Source organism: Zonotrichia leucophrys, chromosome 14 (genome assembly GCF_028769735.1).
Source record: "Zonotrichia leucophrys gambelii isolate GWCS_2022_RI chromosome 14, RI_Zleu_2.0, whole genome shotgun sequence".
NCBI lineage: Eukaryota > Metazoa > Chordata > Aves > Passeriformes > Passerellidae > Zonotrichia > Zonotrichia leucophrys.
Window position 1 is genome coordinate 10,834,947 of NC_088184.1, and position 18,920 is coordinate 10,853,866.

An 18,920-nucleotide genomic window follows, 5' to 3' on the forward strand; every position below is an offset into this window, starting at 1 on the left:
ATTTTCTGTGTCAGAGCATTCAACTGGGATGTAATTTTCTGCACAGTAATTGAATAAAATCCTTTGAGGTTTTTACGTATGTTCTGGATCTGACTGAAGAAATAACTAAACAATTCAAGGTAGTGTCCTTGGTCACTTAATGTAAGTAATGCCCCCTGGTTAGGAAGCCTGTGAATGTTTTTGTATTGCCTGTATGTCTGTCCATGTTAGGAGATGTCTGTTCAGTTGTAGTTCTCTGGGTGTATTGCATGTACCTGTTATCCTGGATAGCCAAGAACATCACTGCCCATTCCATTCCAAGGAGTATTTATAAATAAATGACACTTCAGGTCCTTCAGACAAGCTATAGGCATGCTAAAATTGGCAGACTTCATTCTCATTCTGCTTACTTGAAAAATAACCTGAAGTCTGGGACATTCTTACTCTGTAGAAGCTCATGTGAGGGAGTTATCAAGAAACTGGAAATGTAAGATTAGAGCCAGTCACCAGCTCTGCCAGCAGCCATGGGAGCTGTTTGCTGGGCAGGGAACCAGTCCTCCCTGTTAGCAGGGGTTACCCAGGAGTGTGGGCTGGTGCATCCCACCTTCAGGTGTTTCTTGGTTAGCTGCACATATTGCATAGCAGGACTTCAATGCACAGGTTCATTTCTGGCCCTTGAATGGAAGGTCTGTGGTTTTACTGTAGTCTTTCCTGTGGAAGAAACAAGGCTGCATTCCAAAGCATGGGAAGTGAAATGGCAAGTTAGGAGACTTCTAGGTACTGTCCTGCTGCCAGATAACTGATAATGTGAAAAGAATTATTGCCCTGCATAAGTGAGAGACAAGCCCCTTTTGTTAAAAAGATTCCATGGTGATTTGTTGGGGTTTTTTTAGATAGTAGAGCTCAACTTTTAACTATTTATTCAACCCACATTGATATAAACGCTCATTGAGATACTTGGTAACAGCAAGTGTTCATAAACAGAAACAAATTGAGGCTGGTCACAGCTGTCAGTTTGTTCTGTGTACTTTGTGTTCTTGTGAATTGAGTGTCTGTAAGAAACGTGGGGTGAAGACGAGGAAAGGCAAATGCATAGTGGCAAATGTAAATAGCAAAACTGAGTTCTGAAACAACTGTTTAGGGAGGGACTCAATAGAAAACTCTTGTGGCTCTGACCCTTTCAGAAAAACAGCAGAGGAGCCACATTTAACCCAATGCTCTCTTCATATCTGTCAGAGTATGAGTCATTTATATTTAGCATTTTTGAAAACTAAAAATTAAACTCTTTAGTCTACAATTGGTTGAGTACATGAGAAAACATGTTATTTCTTCTCTCTCTTCCAGCCAAATGAAAGGCAGGATTAACAAGCCTAATGTATTTAGTGTATATGCTGGGTTTGTTAAGTTGTGCTGAGGCTCTTTCCTGCCTTGCACAGGCTTGCACTGCTCGTGCCAGGGTTATCAGGGCAGAGCAGAGATCCAGCACACAGAGCCAAAGCCCTGCCACCAAATCTCTCTACTCTGGGCCATAGAAGCAGCTACTTTGGACAGACTCTGGTCTGATCTTTTGGGCTGAATGCCCAGCTGGTTTTGGAGCCATGAGATATTTCCCAGCAGTGTGTTGTCTGGGTTTTTTAACCAAAAGAAGTTGACATGCTCTGACAGCCCCATTTTACCTACTTTTCTTTGTATTGAGGAGTAATAAAGAAACTGATTTCAAAAGCACCACCTTGTCAGAATTACATCATTGCTGTAAGTGTAGTTTCAAGGCCTTCTGGTGCTAACTTAATTTCATGCTGAAGCAGTACAATACTTACCATATTATTGCTTTGTGATGTTATGAGATCTTTAATGATGGTGTGAGAAAACTATTTCCATTAAGTCGTTTTTACACAAGTACATTTTATAGTAGCTATTTGTATGCATTTTTAAAGGGAAAGCTTCCATTTCAAATACAGATTGCACAGCAGAATCTACTCATTCAGATCTAATTTGCTTGTTTGTTTTTGTTTGGGAGAAAGAGCTGCTGTCATAAACAGTCCTTTGCTTATCTCTTTTAAAAAATCAAACAAAGCCTCCAGGAGTACTGAAGTGCTGTTACATCTCTGTATCCCTGTGCCCAGGAAGGGACAGAGCCCTTATGGAAGCTGGCCCAGAGCACTCAGCATTTGGATGCTGTGGGTCACAGGGCTGAGCCTGTGTGCAGTGCCCTGTGCCAGCAGCCTCTGCTCGCTTACATAACTGAATGTTTCCTTTGCTTGGGAGTATGACAATTCTGCTTTAGGCTGAACTTCTGCTTTGGTAAATGTATTTCTTACAGACTCCTCAGCTTGATCTGTTTGTGTTTGCCTTGTGTTGCTGCTTTGTCTTTGCTGTAAGTTTTCATGGAGGCTCTGAGAGAATCACGTGCTGAAATGTGGAGTTCCTGGGGTAATGACATGAAGGCTATCTATGTGTAAACTTGCCGCTGTGGAGAAAAACAAATTGAAGTCGCTAAATATTTTTTTGTTAATTCTGAGTTTTAAGTATTTCTAATGGTTTGCATTAGATTAGGAAATACTTTTAAACCACTTTTTTAAAAGCAAGTAATGGTTGTAAAACTGAAATAGCTGAAGTAGGGAAGTCTTTAAGTATCTTAAACGGAGGAAGTTCCTACTTGTTGAGAGGTGGAAATTCAGGGTAATGTGGCATATGGATCTTCAGTTCTCAAAACAAGGACTTCGCAAACAGAAAATTGACAAAAATAAACTTAGACTGAAAATTAATCTTTGCCTTGCAACTTGGAGTGTGTCAATTTTAATTTGCTTCTAGGCATGGTGAAGAAACTGTGTCATGAATGGCTTCTACTCTCAAATTGGTCCCAAAAGAATGAGTGCTTGCTCTGGCTAAACTTCATTCGTGGTTTCCATGGTGGTTTTTTCTTTCTGTGATTTGCTTTCAGTTGTAGAACTGGTAATATGAATAGTCTAGGAGAACTTTGAATATCTGCATATATCTGGATTATTTGGGTATTATTTGGTATATCTTGTGGGGGTTGTACCATAGCCCCAAATAAACTGCATTTAATGGAAACTTGGACTAGCTTGAAAAACCTGTTTGTTACCAGGTTGAAAATTCTCCCAGTAACTTTGCTGTTCTTATTTTACTACAGTTCGAGTTATTCTTCATCTGCTTTGGATTTTGAGACTGAGAACAAAATAGATCCAGTGTTTGATTCACCCAGAATGTCACGGCGTAGTTTACGGTTGGCTGCTGGAGGATACAGTAAATCAGATGATGGACAGAGTGATTCCCTTCATGACAGCTCTTATGCTGGAAACATGTCCTTCAGGGATCAGTCTAAGTAAGCATTTTTACTCATCACTAGTAAATCCTGAGTCTTATTGTTGGAACACAATAATGCAGAAAGGTTGCCTACAGGTCTTTTTTTTTGTTCTTGGTGTTTGCTGCCATACTCTGAAATTTATGTTCAGTATGTGGTTTGCAATGACAAATTTTTACAAGCATCTTTGTCAAATTATAGGTGCTTGAAGGTGAGGACTTCCTTTTAAACCTTGTTTGCTCTGTTTAGTCACATCAGTGTTGAAATGACTGTTAATTCATTTATTAATAAAGTGAGAGAGTGACAGAAATGTCTTTAGTGCTGTGTCTCACTTGCCTTTGTTTCCTAGGGTGGCGAAGCAGCGCAGAAGTGTGAGCAAGCAGTCTGGCAGTGGAAGACATGTGCCAAGGAAAAATCTGTCCAGCTCATCTATTTTTAGCCAGAGCAGTTTCAATAGCCATGCCAGTGATACATCAATGATATCCACTGTATTGGATGAGTCTCTGATTCGGGAACAGACAGAAGTTGATCATTTCTGGGGTAGGCAATAATTGCTATTGCTTGTATCAAACTGTGCAAACTGTTTGGCTTGGTGTGTATAAATTTATGATCTTTGCATCACCTGTTGTCCACCCTATCCCCAAACATGTGAGCATTTGCACTTCATCTCTAGGGGTCTGCTTGCTAAGATGCCCACTGGAAATACATGGTCCAGTGTGTAAATTTGATTTACTGGCATGGTTAATGTCAAGACATTCACAGTCAAGTTACTATGCCAGCAAACATAAACACTTCTGTGATGCAATGCCATAATTATCTCCTGTCTGTGCTTTCTTCAAAATGTACACTGAGTTCTGTATTGAAAGAATGGTAAACATATAACTTGTTTTTGAAAAGTCAAAGGCAAAGCATTGTCTTACTTGTTTGTAGGCAGAAATGTGTTTCTTTTTAACATACCTCGAGATGAAAGTTTCAAATTAGTGGCATTTCAGAATTTCCCAAAAGGTTTTTTGTATTTGGCTGGCTGGTTTGGCTTTTTAACTATACCAGAATGTATTTTTCCTGGAACCTTTTCTCTTCCATGAAGATAAAATATGGGAGTTGTCTATATAAAGTATTGTCTACGTGAAGCATTGTGTACAACCAGCTCAGCAATTTGTTCTGTCTCCCAATTCAGACTCTTTGTTTCCAGTCAGAATACTTGTGACCTTCCCAGAGTCCTAGTGGGAAGAATTGTGTCCATCTTGGTAGAACCCATTCTAAATTTTAGATAACCTGGCTCTTAAAGCAGAATTTTAAATACAGTAGAATCAAAGTAGTTGATACTGCTAACAATGTTTCTGAAACATTGTTAGCAGTAATTAGCTGCTTTAACTTCTTGTGGGAACTAAGTCAAGGTGCAGTTGGCATTCATGTTGCTCTGCCTGCCCCTTCTGTGATGGGATGATTTTCACAACTATTACCCTACTACAGTAAGGTCTGGATAGGTGTTTCTCTGATGGGCTGCAAAATGTTAAATGCTAACCATAAACAGACTTTCTTTCAATTCAGGTCTTTCTTATATTTGGGACCAATTTCTTCTTTTTTTCCGTTTGCAGGCCTTGATGAAGAAGGTGACCCCAAAGGTAAGCAGACTTTGCCTTTCCTTGCCCACAGTTTGTGTGTGACAGGCCGGGTGCTGGCAGTGCTGCCATGGTGCTGTGCTGTGTTGCAGGCAGTGACACCACGGTGCTGCTGCAGGGCAATGGGGGCATTGCAGCCCCGGAGCTGCAGCCCACGCTGAACGGCTACACGTGCAGTGACTGCAGCATGCTGTCAGAGAGGAAGGAGGTCCTCACTGCCTACTCAGCTTCCCATGTGCCATCCTCCAGGATCTACACCAGGGACAGGAGCCAGAAACATGCATCTAGTAAGTTACTTTCTATTGTATTTCATTTCTACAGTGTCATTTAAGCATCTGTCTGACCCTGATGAACTTGCCAATAACCGAATTCTAGAGATCAGCTTTTATTTGAAATGCCTTTTTCTGTATCAGTTGAAATTTTATGTACTTGTCAGATTCTGATATATAGTAATCTGCTGATTTTCAGTGCTGCTGTAGAAATCAAACAATTACAAAATTCAAATGCCCTGGTATCTTAAGTTATAAAATTATTTGGCCAGCCAGCGCTGATTGTAAGTCTCCTAATCTGACATCAGATCTGTGTGGCTCTGCCTGTGAAATATTTGGTCATGGTTTCTAAGATACAAACTTCCTGTGCTTTTTGGTTTACAATTTTTTATCCCTCATGTGATTTGAACTTTCAAGGTTGAGCAGAATTGTTACTTTGCAGGGTTTGTTTTATCAAGGGAGTCTCTGAAAGGGCTTTCTACTTTCTGCTTCCTTTTTTCCTCCTCTTTTAACCTTGGAGCTTTTTATAGTGTTTCTAAAAGCTAAACCTCAACTACATGAAAAAATTGAACTCCAAAGGGAAAAACTGATTCCAAACAGTCACTCTAGAGACTACATTCCTAAAGCTTGAAAAGTTGAGTCTGTATAAATGAGATTCTGCCTTTCCAAGACAATCTCCATTCAGTGGATTGTTTTCCTCATTGTCTTGCCCATGTCTGCCTGCCTCTTGCACCTGGAGTTTCTTGATTACTTCTAGTCCTCAGTTACCACAGAGAATTTGTTTCCTTAATGACCTTGAATTAGAAAGGAGCCAGTTGTGGAATTTTGTGGGTTTGTTAAGTCTTGAATGAAGTTTGTTTTCAGTACAAGAAAAAGGAATTAGTCTGTTTGAGCTATATGATATGACTTCAAATACTTAAGTATTTCTTTTTAGTTAGTGTGTAGCACAGGGTGGAATTCTTTTGACTTGAACAGTCAACCACTTAAAGTGGCACTGCATGAAAACTCTTTCTGTACTTCTGAGTTTGCATTCACACAAGAGTTTTCCTCATCTTTGTACATTCCTCTGAACTTTAATCTAGGAGTTTGAGTCAAACTTTGAGGGTGTTTGGGTGGGGAAAGGCACACAGTAATGGCAGGGTTTTGGGATGTGACTGGGTCTAGAACAGTGGCAGTGGTGGATTTTGGCTTTGTTCCTGTGGCTCTGGGGGAGGGTGTGTCTCTAGCACTTCAGGCAGACCTCTGTAGGAACTTCCTCTGATGTAACAGCAGGAAAGATGGTGAGCAGTCCTTGCTCCTTCAAATCCAGAATAACCCTGTAGTGTCTCTTTGGAACTGTGACCCCAAAATCAAGAGCAGCAGTTCACATCAGTGAGGAATCCTGAGTTCCATAAGCAAGGAATTCATTGTTCTTTAGAGTTCTGCACTCTCACTAAGCAAAGCTGTTCTTGCTGAGGTTCCACATTTTGCCTTGAAGTCATTGTCCAGGGTGTGCAATTCTTACAAAAGCTTTCATGCAATATCTAATACACCCAGACTTTTCAAACCACACTTTCTGAAGTGTCATACTCTTGGCTAAAGGCTTTCCCTGCTTTGCCCTCACTCTTACACAAGCTAATGGTGACCAGAGAACAGAAGCACATATTTCTACGGATGAATAATTTGTATTCACACTGTTTTTTTCAATAGGAGGAACATATTTCTACATGAGTAAGATTCTACGATTGGTCAAAAATACTGCAGCATCTTTTGCATCACTATTAGTGCAACTCTTTCAAATGGTTTTGCTGAAGCTGAGTTATGAATATAAAGGTACCTTTTCAGTTGTCTTCCTTGGTCTGCAAACAAAGACAGAGTGTGTGTACTGGGTTTTTTTTCTTCTGGTCTTCATCTTTGGCACGATGGTGTTCTTCTTCTATGGTCTTTTGGCTGGCTCCTGTCTTTCTCAGTTTTTATTGCACTTGTGCTACACTTTTCATACCTTTCCTGTTTTGAAAGTATCAAGATTCCCTTATATGAGATCCTCATGTTGATTTCATTAGGAAGTGGTAGAGAGTAGTTTTTGAATTGAGAAACTTAAGTTGATTTTTAAAAACTGTGGTGATAGTATCAAATTCTAACTTTTCAATGTCTTTCATTCTCTCTTATCACCCTTAAACCTGCTGTGCACTTAAAGCTTGTTTAGATCTGTCTTGCAAAACTCAGACTGCTCTCATCACTCTGCACTACTTTAGAGCACATCTTGTTTTCCCTGAAAATATTCATTTCTTCTTTGGTCCTTTCTCTTCTATCATACCTGCTCTGCAAGTGTAGTTAAATTGCCATAGGCAGAAGGGAACTGATTTTTGCATGTGAGTAGAACTTTGCTCTCCTCCTCCTCTCTGCTCAGAGCCTTATAATTCCTAATGCTTTCTCTCTCCTTCTTGTAACAAGTTTGTTAAAATCAGCACAAATATGTAATGAATGACTGACCCATTTGATGGAATGTTGGGAGCAGGGCCGTACTTGATGAGGGGTTGTTGGTTGTTGTTTTTTTGGTTTTTTTTTATAAACTTTGCTATCTGAAAAGAAGCAGAAGGATTTTTTGGAACTGACACCCCCTGATATTTAAAGAAGGAACAAGATTATTACAGAGTCGGCTTCTTCCTCAATCATTTTCCAGGTTTCCTTAGAGTAATCTGACTTTAGTGAACCAAGCCAGTTTAGCTAAAATCTGTGTCTATGAAAGGCTTTGAATTTGATAATCAGAATCTGTGTGTGCTTTTTGGATGTGTTGCAGCTCACTCAGACTACTGTGGAAGCATGAATGTAAAGGAGTTCTACAGAGAAGATCGTCACCTTGGTGTGAATGAGGAGTCAATATGTAAGTGCAGAGATTGATGCAGTCTCAGTCCTGGGCTCTACACCAGGTGGTTGCTGTAGTAGTAGCAGCACACAGCCCCTGACACTGTGGGAGCTACAAAGTAAATGTTTGGTTTGCAACTTCAGTGTGGGAGGATGGTGATCCCCTGGTGCACTGTAGTATTTCCCCAGGAAGTTTCCTTCCCTGAAGTTTCCTTCCCTGAAACTTGCTTATGAAGTTTGCTTAGCAGGTTTTGGGTTGATAACTGATGATGTGAGATAAATTTGTTCAGGTTATTTTATAACAGATCTTGACTTCATCCTGGCGTTATCCCATTAATCAACTGTTACCACAACCAACAGGTGATGACTGTAAAGGGAAGAAACATCTTGAAATGTACACCACAGACCACATGCGGTCCTCATGGGCTAAAAGGGTAGCAAGGACCATTGGGCACACCTTTTCTTCTGCAGGTTGACTTGGATATTTTTGTTTGCTTTTATTTTGCATCGCAATCTCACAATGTTAATCACACGTTTTGTGTTTGGGCTTTTTTTCCTTTCTTCATCTATCAAAGTAGGGTAGAAATGTAAAGTGCCTAGACAACTAACTTCCTTAACACCTCTTCTGTCTGAATTCTTGCTCTGATTTTGGCTTTTGTACAAGCTTGGCAGGCTGCTTACCTGTTAGTGAAAACAAGGTGTAGGGTAATGTGCACCTCATATGTTAGAAGGAACAAGTCAGATTAATTTATTGCACTTTTGGGAGATCTGTATTCTTCCTAGGTTGAAAAGCTGACTTTAAATGAAAGCAAGGTATGAGATACTGTTATGCAGATTATTTGAATAAAGGGGTTTTAATATTTTATTTTTGTTCTAGTGATAGTCAATTTTTACAGGAATCTTGTATAGGGATAGAATCTACCCTGTGAGATGAGCGTTCCCTAGCTTGAATGACATCAAGGATCTGTTGAATGCTCTTTATTCAGCAAAGAAAGGAAAATGATTTGAGACACTTCAATCACCTAAATGATTTGCAAAACATTGGGTTGGTATATCTATAATCCCTCAGATTAACCCAGGCATACCTGCTAATCTAAGAATGTAGGTTTATTTTCTAAACATATATGGTGTAGTTTGTTCTGTAGAAAGATTGGTCCTAGTCTTGGACATAGTATTTGTTGGCCTCAGCAGGCTTTAAGTTACAGCATTTTATTTCAGTGCATTGGATGGGGAGGTTGGTGGTAGTTTTGTTCTCTTTAAGAGATACAGAACTATCCTACTGAACACTTAGCTTAATGTAAATTTACTGCTTGCAGCTTCTAAGTGGGAATACTTTCTATTGTTTATCAATATTTCTTAGACATCACTGGAATTTTGAAATTTTAATTGTTCTCACTTCTGCACAGTAACCCAGATAATGAACTTGATGTATAATTTTGAACAAATAAGATGCTTTTAAAGTAATGATGTGCTTAAAGCTTGTTTCTGTGGTAGTACTCTTGCTATTCTCTGCTACACTTTGCGTGGCATTGTTAGATAAACATGTTACAAAATGTAAACTTGGATTTTGGAAAAGTGATATTCTAACTGCACAGGTGGTGTTCAGCCTGTTTATCTCTATCCATGAGAATTCAGTTTCTAAACTCTCTTGGTTTTTCTTGACCTCATATTTACTAGTGGCTTGCTTTGCTTTAGAGTAGTGAAGAACCAATTTGAGATTACTGAAAGGTACAGTTTAAAATTCTGCAGAAGCTGTGATGGGCAGGGGCTGAGCCTGTTTCAGTGTACTGAAGGGAACCTGCAGCTGCTTTGTGTGTGTGACCACATGGGGTCCATTTGTTGTACCCAGGTTACTTTGTGCTTCACGGGCTGCGAGCAGCGGGAGCCGCGGGCTGGCTCGTGTCGCAGAAGGTGTTGTCTCTACTTTGGCTGGCCATTCTCTCTCCAGGTTACTGTTCCAATCTCTGTGTTTGTGTGTGTGTGTGCATTGCCTGCTCCTTTTGACAAATTTGGGGACTGCAGGGGCTTACACTGATTCAGCTGTGCTTGTGCGGTAGCTTTTGTGTCTTGAGATGCATGTGCTGCTTTATTGACCAAAATGTGCTTAATGAGAGGGTGTGTTCCTGTTCACAGGCATTACAGGAGACTAACCAGAGGGAATGTGTGTGAATATGGGGTGTCAAGAATAATGGGGTGTGTTTGGTTTGGCAGTCAATTGCTATATTGGTATTCCCCTTACCAAAAACTGCTGCTGCTAATCTGTGTGTTTCCTGGAGCATACTGAGGTCTCCAGTGTGTGATAAGTTGTGTTCAGACATTAATACTGAATTTTCAGTGAGGTAGCATTGCCATAACAAAAGAGCATTTCATCTCTTTGCATGGCTGTTGACCTTGTTGAGTAGCTGTTGTTACAATGCTGTCACACTTGTGGTATCTAGATGTCAGTAAGCTGCATGCATTGCCTTATTCATGCATTTCTCCACTCTGCAAAGCTTTGTTGGTCACAGCTGCATGTCCCTCTGCTTGGTTTCTTTGAACATGTGCTGCAGTAATTACATTTCACACTCCCTCCTTTTGTCTTCCAGGGAGGGCAGCTTCTGGCATGTTCAGGTTGCTTAGAACTGGGTGGTATCAACTTGTTACTCTGATGTCTTTGCTCAAGGTGTTTCTTGTACGAAGGTGTGTATCCTTTGAAGTAATTGTTTTGTGATCAAGTTATTTACTCAGTTATAATATAAATCAATTAATCATGGTAAATGTGTTCGTTCTTGTAAACTGTCCTCTCTTTCTCTAGATGCCTTCCAAAGAACTACAGGTGGTTACTGTTTCTTATCCCACTCCTGTTTCTGCTAGGTATGTCAATTGTTCACTTTTAATCCAAATCAGTGTGTGTACTACAGCTGCTCCAAAATAGCATTTTGAATTGATTTATGAAGAAGATGCAGAACTGCAAAAGAGCAAGTTTGTTTGTGAACAGGGCAGTAATTCAGGCTTCCCAGGGTACTGACAAGTCAGCAATGTCTCCCCTTGTCACAAAAGCAATATCCTTGGTTTAATTGCATAGAGCTCTTTAGAAAGAGTGGCTGAATAAGTAAATGCACTGAAGTCCTTTTTTCTTTACCTCCCTTCATAGGAGTAGCAATGAAAGTGTAGGCTGGATACTGATTCCTTTGTCAGCCTCCACAGAAGTGTGGTTAAGTTTTTACCAACTCATCCAAAGTCTTTCCTTTGCTCTAGACCCTGCTTTAGTTGCTTAAGATACAGCTGACTTTAGAGTGGTTAGTAGACAGTGTTCAGCCAGCTGTCAACTGAAATGAAACAAATTGAAGTATTTACCAGAAGTGCTGGGCCATTTCTGAAAAGCAGTTTCATGTCTTTGTGTCTTAAAAACTTGCAGCTATTTTGTGGAGATGAAGCTTCTTGGAAAATTACAGTGGAGATTCAAAGTCCTTTGTATAAGGGTGGACAAGGAAAGAATTTACCCTGTGCAGAAAATGCTGCTACTTCCCACTAAGATATTACCAAAATAAGTGTAATCTTGTGAAATGCTATTTTATTTCCATGGAAGTTTCTTCCAATTTTTATTAGCTCTTATGCAATGTGATATGTAGTAAGTGAATCATGCAACATATTTTCCATGGAGATAAAGAGCAGCATTTATTTATATATATTTATATAGCTTTTTGTTTCTGTTCTAGGTTGGTGGTTCTGGGGGCTTGATGGCTTCATTTCATTATTACCTCCATTGAACTGGACAAGAATTGGCACAATACAGAGAACAGATGATTCTGTTCATGTTCCTGAACCACAAGATGACTCTTTTCATTCTGTGCAACCTCCAATGGTAAGGGAGAACAGTCTAGGGAAGAACTTGCATATATTTAAAGTTCTCTTAACTTCCATGTCTTCAGTATTTTGCAGTAATTACTTGTTGCACAAGAGTAATGTAGATAAGTTGATTTTTATACATTAAAGCATTATCTTTATATTTTAGGATACCATAAATATCTTTGACTTTGGTCGTATAAGTGAGCTGGAAAAGCAAATGGCCTTCGTGTCTGACAGATGCCATGACCGAAACAAAGAGTACAGCAAAGTGATGAGCCTGCTCCAGAATCTTCAAGATCAGGTTGCCACAATGAGTGACAGAAGTGAAACCTTGAATTTAATAAAAAACGTCGTGAGTCAATATCTTAAAGATATGAAATTGGAGGAAAAGGTAAGACAGTTATTGATGTTTCCTGATACAGATTGTTCTTTTATATAAATGCAGATTGTGAGTGATTTGACTGGAGGATTCTTTTTCTGCTCTACAAATAACCAATAGGTAGTAAGGGCCAGGGAGTAGTTGTGGGCATTTGTTCCTCCTTTGTTACTGATGACAAAGGATTAATTCCAGACAGGTGGCCTAAAGTAGATTCCTACACTGCTGAAAAGCTGCTGGATTTATCCTGTTTCTATACAAATAAAGAAGACTATAGGAAGGGCTGGTGACAAAGCAGGGTTTTTGTGGTAAACTTCCCTGTATATAACCCCTACTGCTCACACTACCTGCAGGATAAATCACTTAATCATTCACAGAATGGAATGAAAAGTGCAATTTTCAGAAAATATCAATTATGGTATTTGTACTCCAAAACAAATACACCCTCTTTTTCTTCTATTTTTTAAGACTGATTTCCTGGCTTTACACAAAGAGCATGAGTTGCGCATCCAGACGCTGGAAGAACTTCTTAGAAAACTCTCAGCTGAATCCAAGGTATTGACAGTGAGCTTTGCTGACTTGTTCTAATTGTAACCTGTTGATAAAACATATTGATTTTTTTTTTTAAATTTGCTGTTCCAAACAGCAATTTCCTTTACTGTGGCTGTTACAGTTCCCCAAGTCTCATAACTTGTTTGTATTTTGGTTCCCTTTTCTTGGAGAGGGTTACATTCCAAAGTTGAAAAATTATTCCCTTGACCATTGAGGCAGGTTTGCACTGAAACCTTGTTATATAGAGGCACAAACATAATTGTGTGTGCAGTCCCATACAGGTGGTGCTAAAATTTCCTTTCATTTAACATTCTTTATCCTCCTTTCTTTCACTTGAATTTCTTTATATATGTTAAAACTGAACTTTTGTGTTTTTTAGGACATCCAGAAGGAGTTCGACCTGGCCAAATCAAAATCAGTGAGGTATAGGCACTTTTCAGATACATTTTGCTTTTTCACTCCTGATGCCAGCTGACAGTGATCCTTATCTTGTGTCAGTTAACTGACCCTGCAGGGTTGTACTGTCAGCAAGAGCACTTCTGTCTTGTACTGGATTTCAACTGTGGTGTCTCTTGGTTTTCTGTTTATTTGCTGAATTGCCATTTAAATTAAAATTAAATGTAAAATGGCTTTAGAATGATAGTTGAGATCTTTTTTCATAGCATTCACTGGACACTGATCTATACTGGTCATGTATGAGTTGCTGTTTGTAACTCAGCACTGCCTCTGGAGTTACTCTGGGCTGAGTGAGGTAGCCTGAGACTCACTCTGACCAGTGGCAAACTCACAAAAGGTTTGACTGGTTTGCCAGAAGCCCTTAAATTCCCCCAGATCTGTATATGTTTGAGTTATTAACTTGTCAGCCTGAAAATCTGAAGTCATGACTGCTGGATTTTTCCATTACTTCAAAATACTTTGCTTTGAATATAATAATTCTAAGGATGCCTTAAGTAACAGTGTGTTACAAGTGCAAGTTCACTGTGTGTGGTGAACAATTGAACTAGAAGAGCACTTTGTATTAGACAAGTATATTCTCACACCTTGGAAGTTGATGGAATGATTCCAACTACTCTTTCCTAATAATTGACTCCTTGTTTTTGTCAGAGATGATGATCAATACAGTCTGCTTATGTCCAAAATTAAAAAGCTAGAAGTGGAGCTGGCTTCTATGAAATCAGAGCTGTTATCTGGGGAAAGTGTGAAGACGAGTTGTGAGAAAATGGATGTCATTCATGAAAAAGTAGGTTCTGCAACTTCTCTGTCCCAGTAAAATTTGATGTTGGTTTTGGTCACTAATTTTCTTGAAACACAGTGCAATCAGTAACATGGGGGTAGTATTATTCTTAAATAATGACAGTGTTGTATGTAGGGTTACTGTGAATTTTTCCATTAGTGCATAACACTTTACTAGGGAGGGGGTTATTGCTTGTGTTCTACAATGGCAGGGGTTTACTTGGAAGCTATGACATAGTAGCAGTTCTCTGCACAGTATTTGTTGATGTATTTTGCTAATCCATGGAAATAGGGAAAAGAAACTCATGGAAAATCAAATTAAGTTTGTTATCTGAGAGTTATTTCTAAAAAATCCTGCCTAAGTTCTTTTGAAGCCTTTTAAATGTCTGACTGGAATGTAGCCCACAAAATACAGCAATACTGAAATGGGATTATCAACTTTTACCTAAATAATGACTTGTGATAATGGTCTAACTATGTACCTGTTGTATATTTTATATATATTTATAAAAACTAATAATTGTAATTATTAATGGCTTCTACTAGGTAGATGCTCAGGTCAAGGAATCTGTCAAGCTATTGCTTTTTGGTGATCAACAAGAAGACTTGCCTGAATCACTTCTCCAGTGGCTTACCTCCAATTTTGTGAGCAAAAGTGATCTACAGACTGTGCTGCGGGATCTGGAGTTGCAGATCCTCAGAAATATTACTCTCCATATGTCTGTAACAAACCAAAAAGTAACATCTGAAGTAGTTACAAATGCTGTGACTAATGCAGGGATTTCTGGAATCACAGAAGCGGTGAGTGAGTTTTAATGCCTCAAAAATTCAACTAAAACAGGAAAGAGTTCTTTCATGGGCATTTTGTGGAGCATGACTGTCAACATAAATGTTAATGATTTTAGGAGATGTCAGGAACATCAGCTGAAATGAGAACTGCAGAAAATGTTTTATCGAGTGGATTATTGCAGCATTGATTGTTGCCTGTTGTCAACACTTGTGGTTTTTTAACGTGTGCTATCTTGAAAATTGAATTCCCTAGAAACAAGTACACCAGAGAAATGCAGCTCAGGGTCTTGGGAAGAAGGAATGCAGATTTAAAAAAAAACAAACAACAAACCAGCAGTCAAGATGCAGTATGAACTTGTATTTTAAGACAGACAACCGTCCATTAAAAGTGGCCTCTGTCTTGGCAGAGGCTTTCAAGGACTTGTGATGAAGTGCAGCATCTCAAAAAGATGCTTGCAACTTCACAGATAGGTAAAGATCAGTTATTTTATTGCTTGATCTTATTAAAATATTTTTCCTTCCATTCTGTTGTATGTGTACACCTCTAGCAAGCACAGATTATTGTAAACAATGCACTGAAACTCTACTCTCAAGACAAGACTGGGATGGTGGATTTTGCCTTGGAATCTGGAGGTAAATAGTAGAGGAAACACCATTTTACTACTCATGCTCTTAGTAGTATTTACTAGAAATATTACAATGAAGAGTAAAGCTTAGTAGGGCATTTTTGTGTGTTGCCTGATGATCAGATCATTACAATCTGTGATGGTGTTTACAGGCCTGTGCATCAGCCTAGGTGTGCATGGACATGGATAGAATAATTCTCAATATATCTAAAACTGGATAGGAAAGAAATGAAAAACCTTTAACCTATTCTTAAAATAACATTGTATGTGATAGAAGCATTGCATCCACAGAAAGTTATTAGATCTTAACTATATCTTTATCTGGTATTCATTAAGCTTTATATAAATCTGTGTTAATTGCTCATTCCTTCTTGAAGAGTTCTATTTCTGCTAACCTGCTCTGTCTTTTTTGAGGTGGCAGCATTCTGAGTACTCGCTGTTCTGAAACCTATGAGACCAAGACAGCATTAATCAGCCTCTTTGGCATTCCTCTGTGGTACTACTCTCAGTCTCCCAGAGTGGTGATTCAGGTAATGAAAGGCCAAGGAAACAAATGCAGCAATGTTATTTTGTGTGGAGTGGTTTGGGTGGCTCTTTGGGTGCTGGGTGTATCTCTGTAATGGGACACAGGTACTTGGAGCTGTTTCTAAGAGTGGGATTCTTCTGTCAGTCTCTGGGCACAGCTTAAGTCCTAGTCTAGCAAAACTGAGAGTCACAGGAAGCTTGGGTGCTGCACTGGGCTTGTGCAGAGTGGGAGGGCTCCTGCAGAGAACTCATCTCAAGGCAGGTCTTCCAAACACCCCGGTAGCTCAGGTGGGTGTGCTGCCTTCCTGAAGGTTCCACCAAGGAGATTCTTTCTGCACCTTACTGTTTAAGACTGTCCCTAAGAACTCAGAATTCATTGCAACTCTTTATTGCAATAAACTAGAAAACATTGCAACATTGTTTTTGTTGTTGTGTCCCATGTTGTTCTCTCCACCTTCCTTGTGTGCAGCCGGACATGTACCCAGGGAACTGCTGGGCTTTCAAAGGATCCCAGGGCTACCTTGTGGTGAGACTTTCCATGAAGATCTATCCAACTGCCTTTACATTGGAACACATACCAAAAACTCTTTCACCAACAGGAAATATCACCAGTGCTCCTAGGAATTTTGCAGTATATGTAAGTCTGTCTCTGATTTTGAGTTGATGTTTGAACACAGAATATTTTTGTTACATACCTTGGAGGAGAGTAACTTGAGCAAGGACAGCTAAGATGATAAACTGTTTCACTCATTGCTCTTAAAAATTGCTTTTATTTGTGAGCTTTGAGATTATGAATAACAAGTGTTGCAACTAATTTTGGGTGAGCTATTTACTCTTGCTCTATACAGTAGTAAACACTCCTGGAGGGAGATGATGTTTTTTTATTTGATCTAGTTTTTTCATACATTTCGTTTCATCCTCTTTCCCATTCTTCCTCTCTCCACCCACTATCCCTCCCATTTTGTCTCTGCAGCTTAACTGTGTTGTGCCTTAAATAATTTTTTTAGTTCATTTTCCCCAGCACCACAGTTGTGTAGGCAGGATTTCAGAACAGAACAGACCACAGGGTGTATCAGAGAGCAGTTATGATATCTGGGAACTTCTTGTCATTTTTCTAAATGCTTAAACTGTCACCTATAAGCATCTGAATCTTGACTTCAACCTTGATGTTCTCTCACTGTTTGTCCTGAACAGTTTATATTGTACACTGTGATAAGGGTTTAGCCATGAAAATTAAAGGGTTTGACCATGAAAACATGTAAACAGCACAGCTATTTATAGGGCAGGAAACTGGAATACACAGCTGTGCTTGAACTTTAAATTCATGGAAAACATTCTGATCCTGGCTTAATAAACCTTCAGGTGCTGTTCCTTGATACTCTGTGTAGGCATGCTTCTAGTTTGGGTTTGATTGGAAATTCCATTGATTTGATGGAAGTAAAAATTCTTCTGCTGCTGTTACAGGGTCTGGATGATGAATATCAGGAAGAAGGCAAGCTTCTAGGAGAGTATGTCTATGATCAAGATGGAGAACCACTGCAGATGTTTCCAGTGATGGTGAGTCTGGATTATAAGATGTAAAGTGTCAGGAGAAAGGTACTTTTATTTTCTACACTTGTGTGCAATGAGCAGTGAAGGGAAAAGGCCTTGTTCTCATGTGAACACTGTGGAAGATGAGGTTTGTGCCTCAAACCCATGGCCTGAATAGATGAGAGGGGAGGAAGATTTGTTATGTGGACACAGATGGGGGAAAGTTGCCAAACATGGGGAGAGTCTGTTCCGTGCTGCTTCAGACTCACAAGTAATTGTAAGGCAAGGGAGGTTCTCAAAGGAACAGAAAATTCTCAAGGCATAGCTTAGGTCCCTGCAATTAACAACAGTCATTAATAACTAAGAAAGCTTCAGTTGCAGATGTTTATCCCAGAGCCCTGACACTGATTTGTGTGTTTGCTTTTTCCTCCTCCAGGAGAAAAATGAAGATGCATTCCAAATAGTGGAGCTGAGGATTTTCTCTAACTGGGGCCATGTGGAGTACACCTGCCTGTATCGGTTCAGAGTGCACGGGAAACCTGCCCAGTAATGCACACTACAGCTGGGGGTGGCTGCTTTGTACATTTTGTTCCTGATCTGTATATACTGGGAAGCCTACAACACTGGAATCTGTAAAGGACGAGGATGCAAGATGCACACTGCAGAACTGTTGATCCTCTGATAAAGGCAGAAGACTGTCAGCAGAAATGTATAAACCCCAATTTTAATTTACTCTAAGGCTCAGCTTGTAATTGCCAGTTTGCTTCATATTTCTGTGTCCATGCTGAGAGAAATAATGCATGCAAACAGCTCTGGTTCATAAAGCCCAGCTGACAAACAGGTGACACACGTTTTATTACAAATGAATGTATAGGTTTTTTAAAAAGAATAAACCACACTTTCTGCAACTAGGAATCTGTTCTTTTTTAATCCAGGACTCAACTGCATACTTTTGCTAGCTTGGCACCATAAGCCAAAAACTGTGGTACATTTTGAACACTGACTGTGGCTAAAGGTGTCCTTCAGTTGACAGTTGGTTGTAACCTTTTTGGTGGATCCAAAAGGGCTTCTTTGCTACATGTTGAATACAATAAATACTACTGTCAGGGAAAGCTAACACAACCAAAACCAGTTTCAACACCAGCGACTGAGAATGCTTTACTGTAATTTGTGGCCGTGAATTGCTCTAAAAGTCAGGGATAACTTCAGTTGCTTAAAGTTATTTTAAGGGTTTTTACCATGGCAACTTGGCCAGTTTGTTCTTTTTTTAGTGTCAATCCCACATCGACCTTGATGTACTGACTGACGGGCTCGGAGCTGATAAGCCTGCTGAATTGCTCAGTAAACACTGCTGTACAGCAGCTGCACTACCTTACTTTGTCCAAAGTGGGACAAGATTTCCTTAGACTGGTTGATTGTTATTCT

General features: G+C 39.5%; 1 protein-coding gene across 13 annotated transcripts in view; it reads left to right on the forward strand.

Moving 5' to 3' along the window:
- The window catches only part of SUN1 (Sad1 and UNC84 domain containing 1), a 31,475-nt gene extending 13,065 nt beyond the window's left edge, over positions 1 to 18,410 (forward strand). For 6 of the 13 annotated variants that reach the window (XM_064725632.1, XM_064725629.1, XM_064725636.1 and 3 more), the window contains 21 exons: positions 3,131 to 3,322; positions 3,651 to 3,841; positions 4,900 to 4,926; positions 5,016 to 5,210; positions 6,882 to 7,004; positions 7,972 to 8,055; positions 8,397 to 8,507; positions 9,886 to 9,984; positions 10,622 to 10,715; positions 10,831 to 10,889; positions 11,735 to 11,880; positions 12,031 to 12,255; positions 12,709 to 12,795; positions 13,172 to 13,215; positions 13,897 to 14,032; positions 14,572 to 14,826; positions 15,363 to 15,447; positions 15,855 to 15,970; positions 16,435 to 16,602; positions 17,430 to 17,522; positions 17,932 to 18,410. In XM_064725632.1, the coding sequence (XP_064581702.1) occupies positions 3,131 to 3,322; positions 3,651 to 3,841; positions 4,900 to 4,926; positions 5,016 to 5,210; positions 6,882 to 7,004; positions 7,972 to 8,055; positions 8,397 to 8,507; positions 9,886 to 9,984; positions 10,622 to 10,715; positions 10,831 to 10,889; positions 11,735 to 11,880; positions 12,031 to 12,255; positions 12,709 to 12,795; positions 13,172 to 13,215; positions 13,897 to 14,032; positions 14,572 to 14,826; positions 15,363 to 15,447; positions 15,855 to 15,970; positions 16,435 to 16,602; positions 17,430 to 17,522; positions 17,932 to 18,045 (2,644 nt within the window). In that variant the 3' untranslated portion in view covers positions 18,046 to 18,410. The remainder of the gene's footprint in view (positions 1 to 3,130; positions 3,323 to 3,650; positions 3,842 to 4,899; positions 4,927 to 5,015; positions 5,211 to 6,881; positions 7,005 to 7,971; positions 8,056 to 8,396; positions 8,508 to 9,885; positions 9,985 to 10,621; positions 10,716 to 10,830; positions 10,890 to 11,734; positions 11,881 to 12,030; positions 12,256 to 12,708; positions 12,796 to 13,171; positions 13,216 to 13,896; positions 14,033 to 14,571; positions 14,827 to 15,362; positions 15,448 to 15,854; positions 15,971 to 16,434; positions 16,603 to 17,429; positions 17,523 to 17,931) is intronic. The other 7 variants (XM_064725641.1, XM_064725633.1, XM_064725642.1 and 4 more) reach the window with 5 other exon arrangements.
- Positions 18,411 to 18,920: the final 510 nt, after the last annotated feature.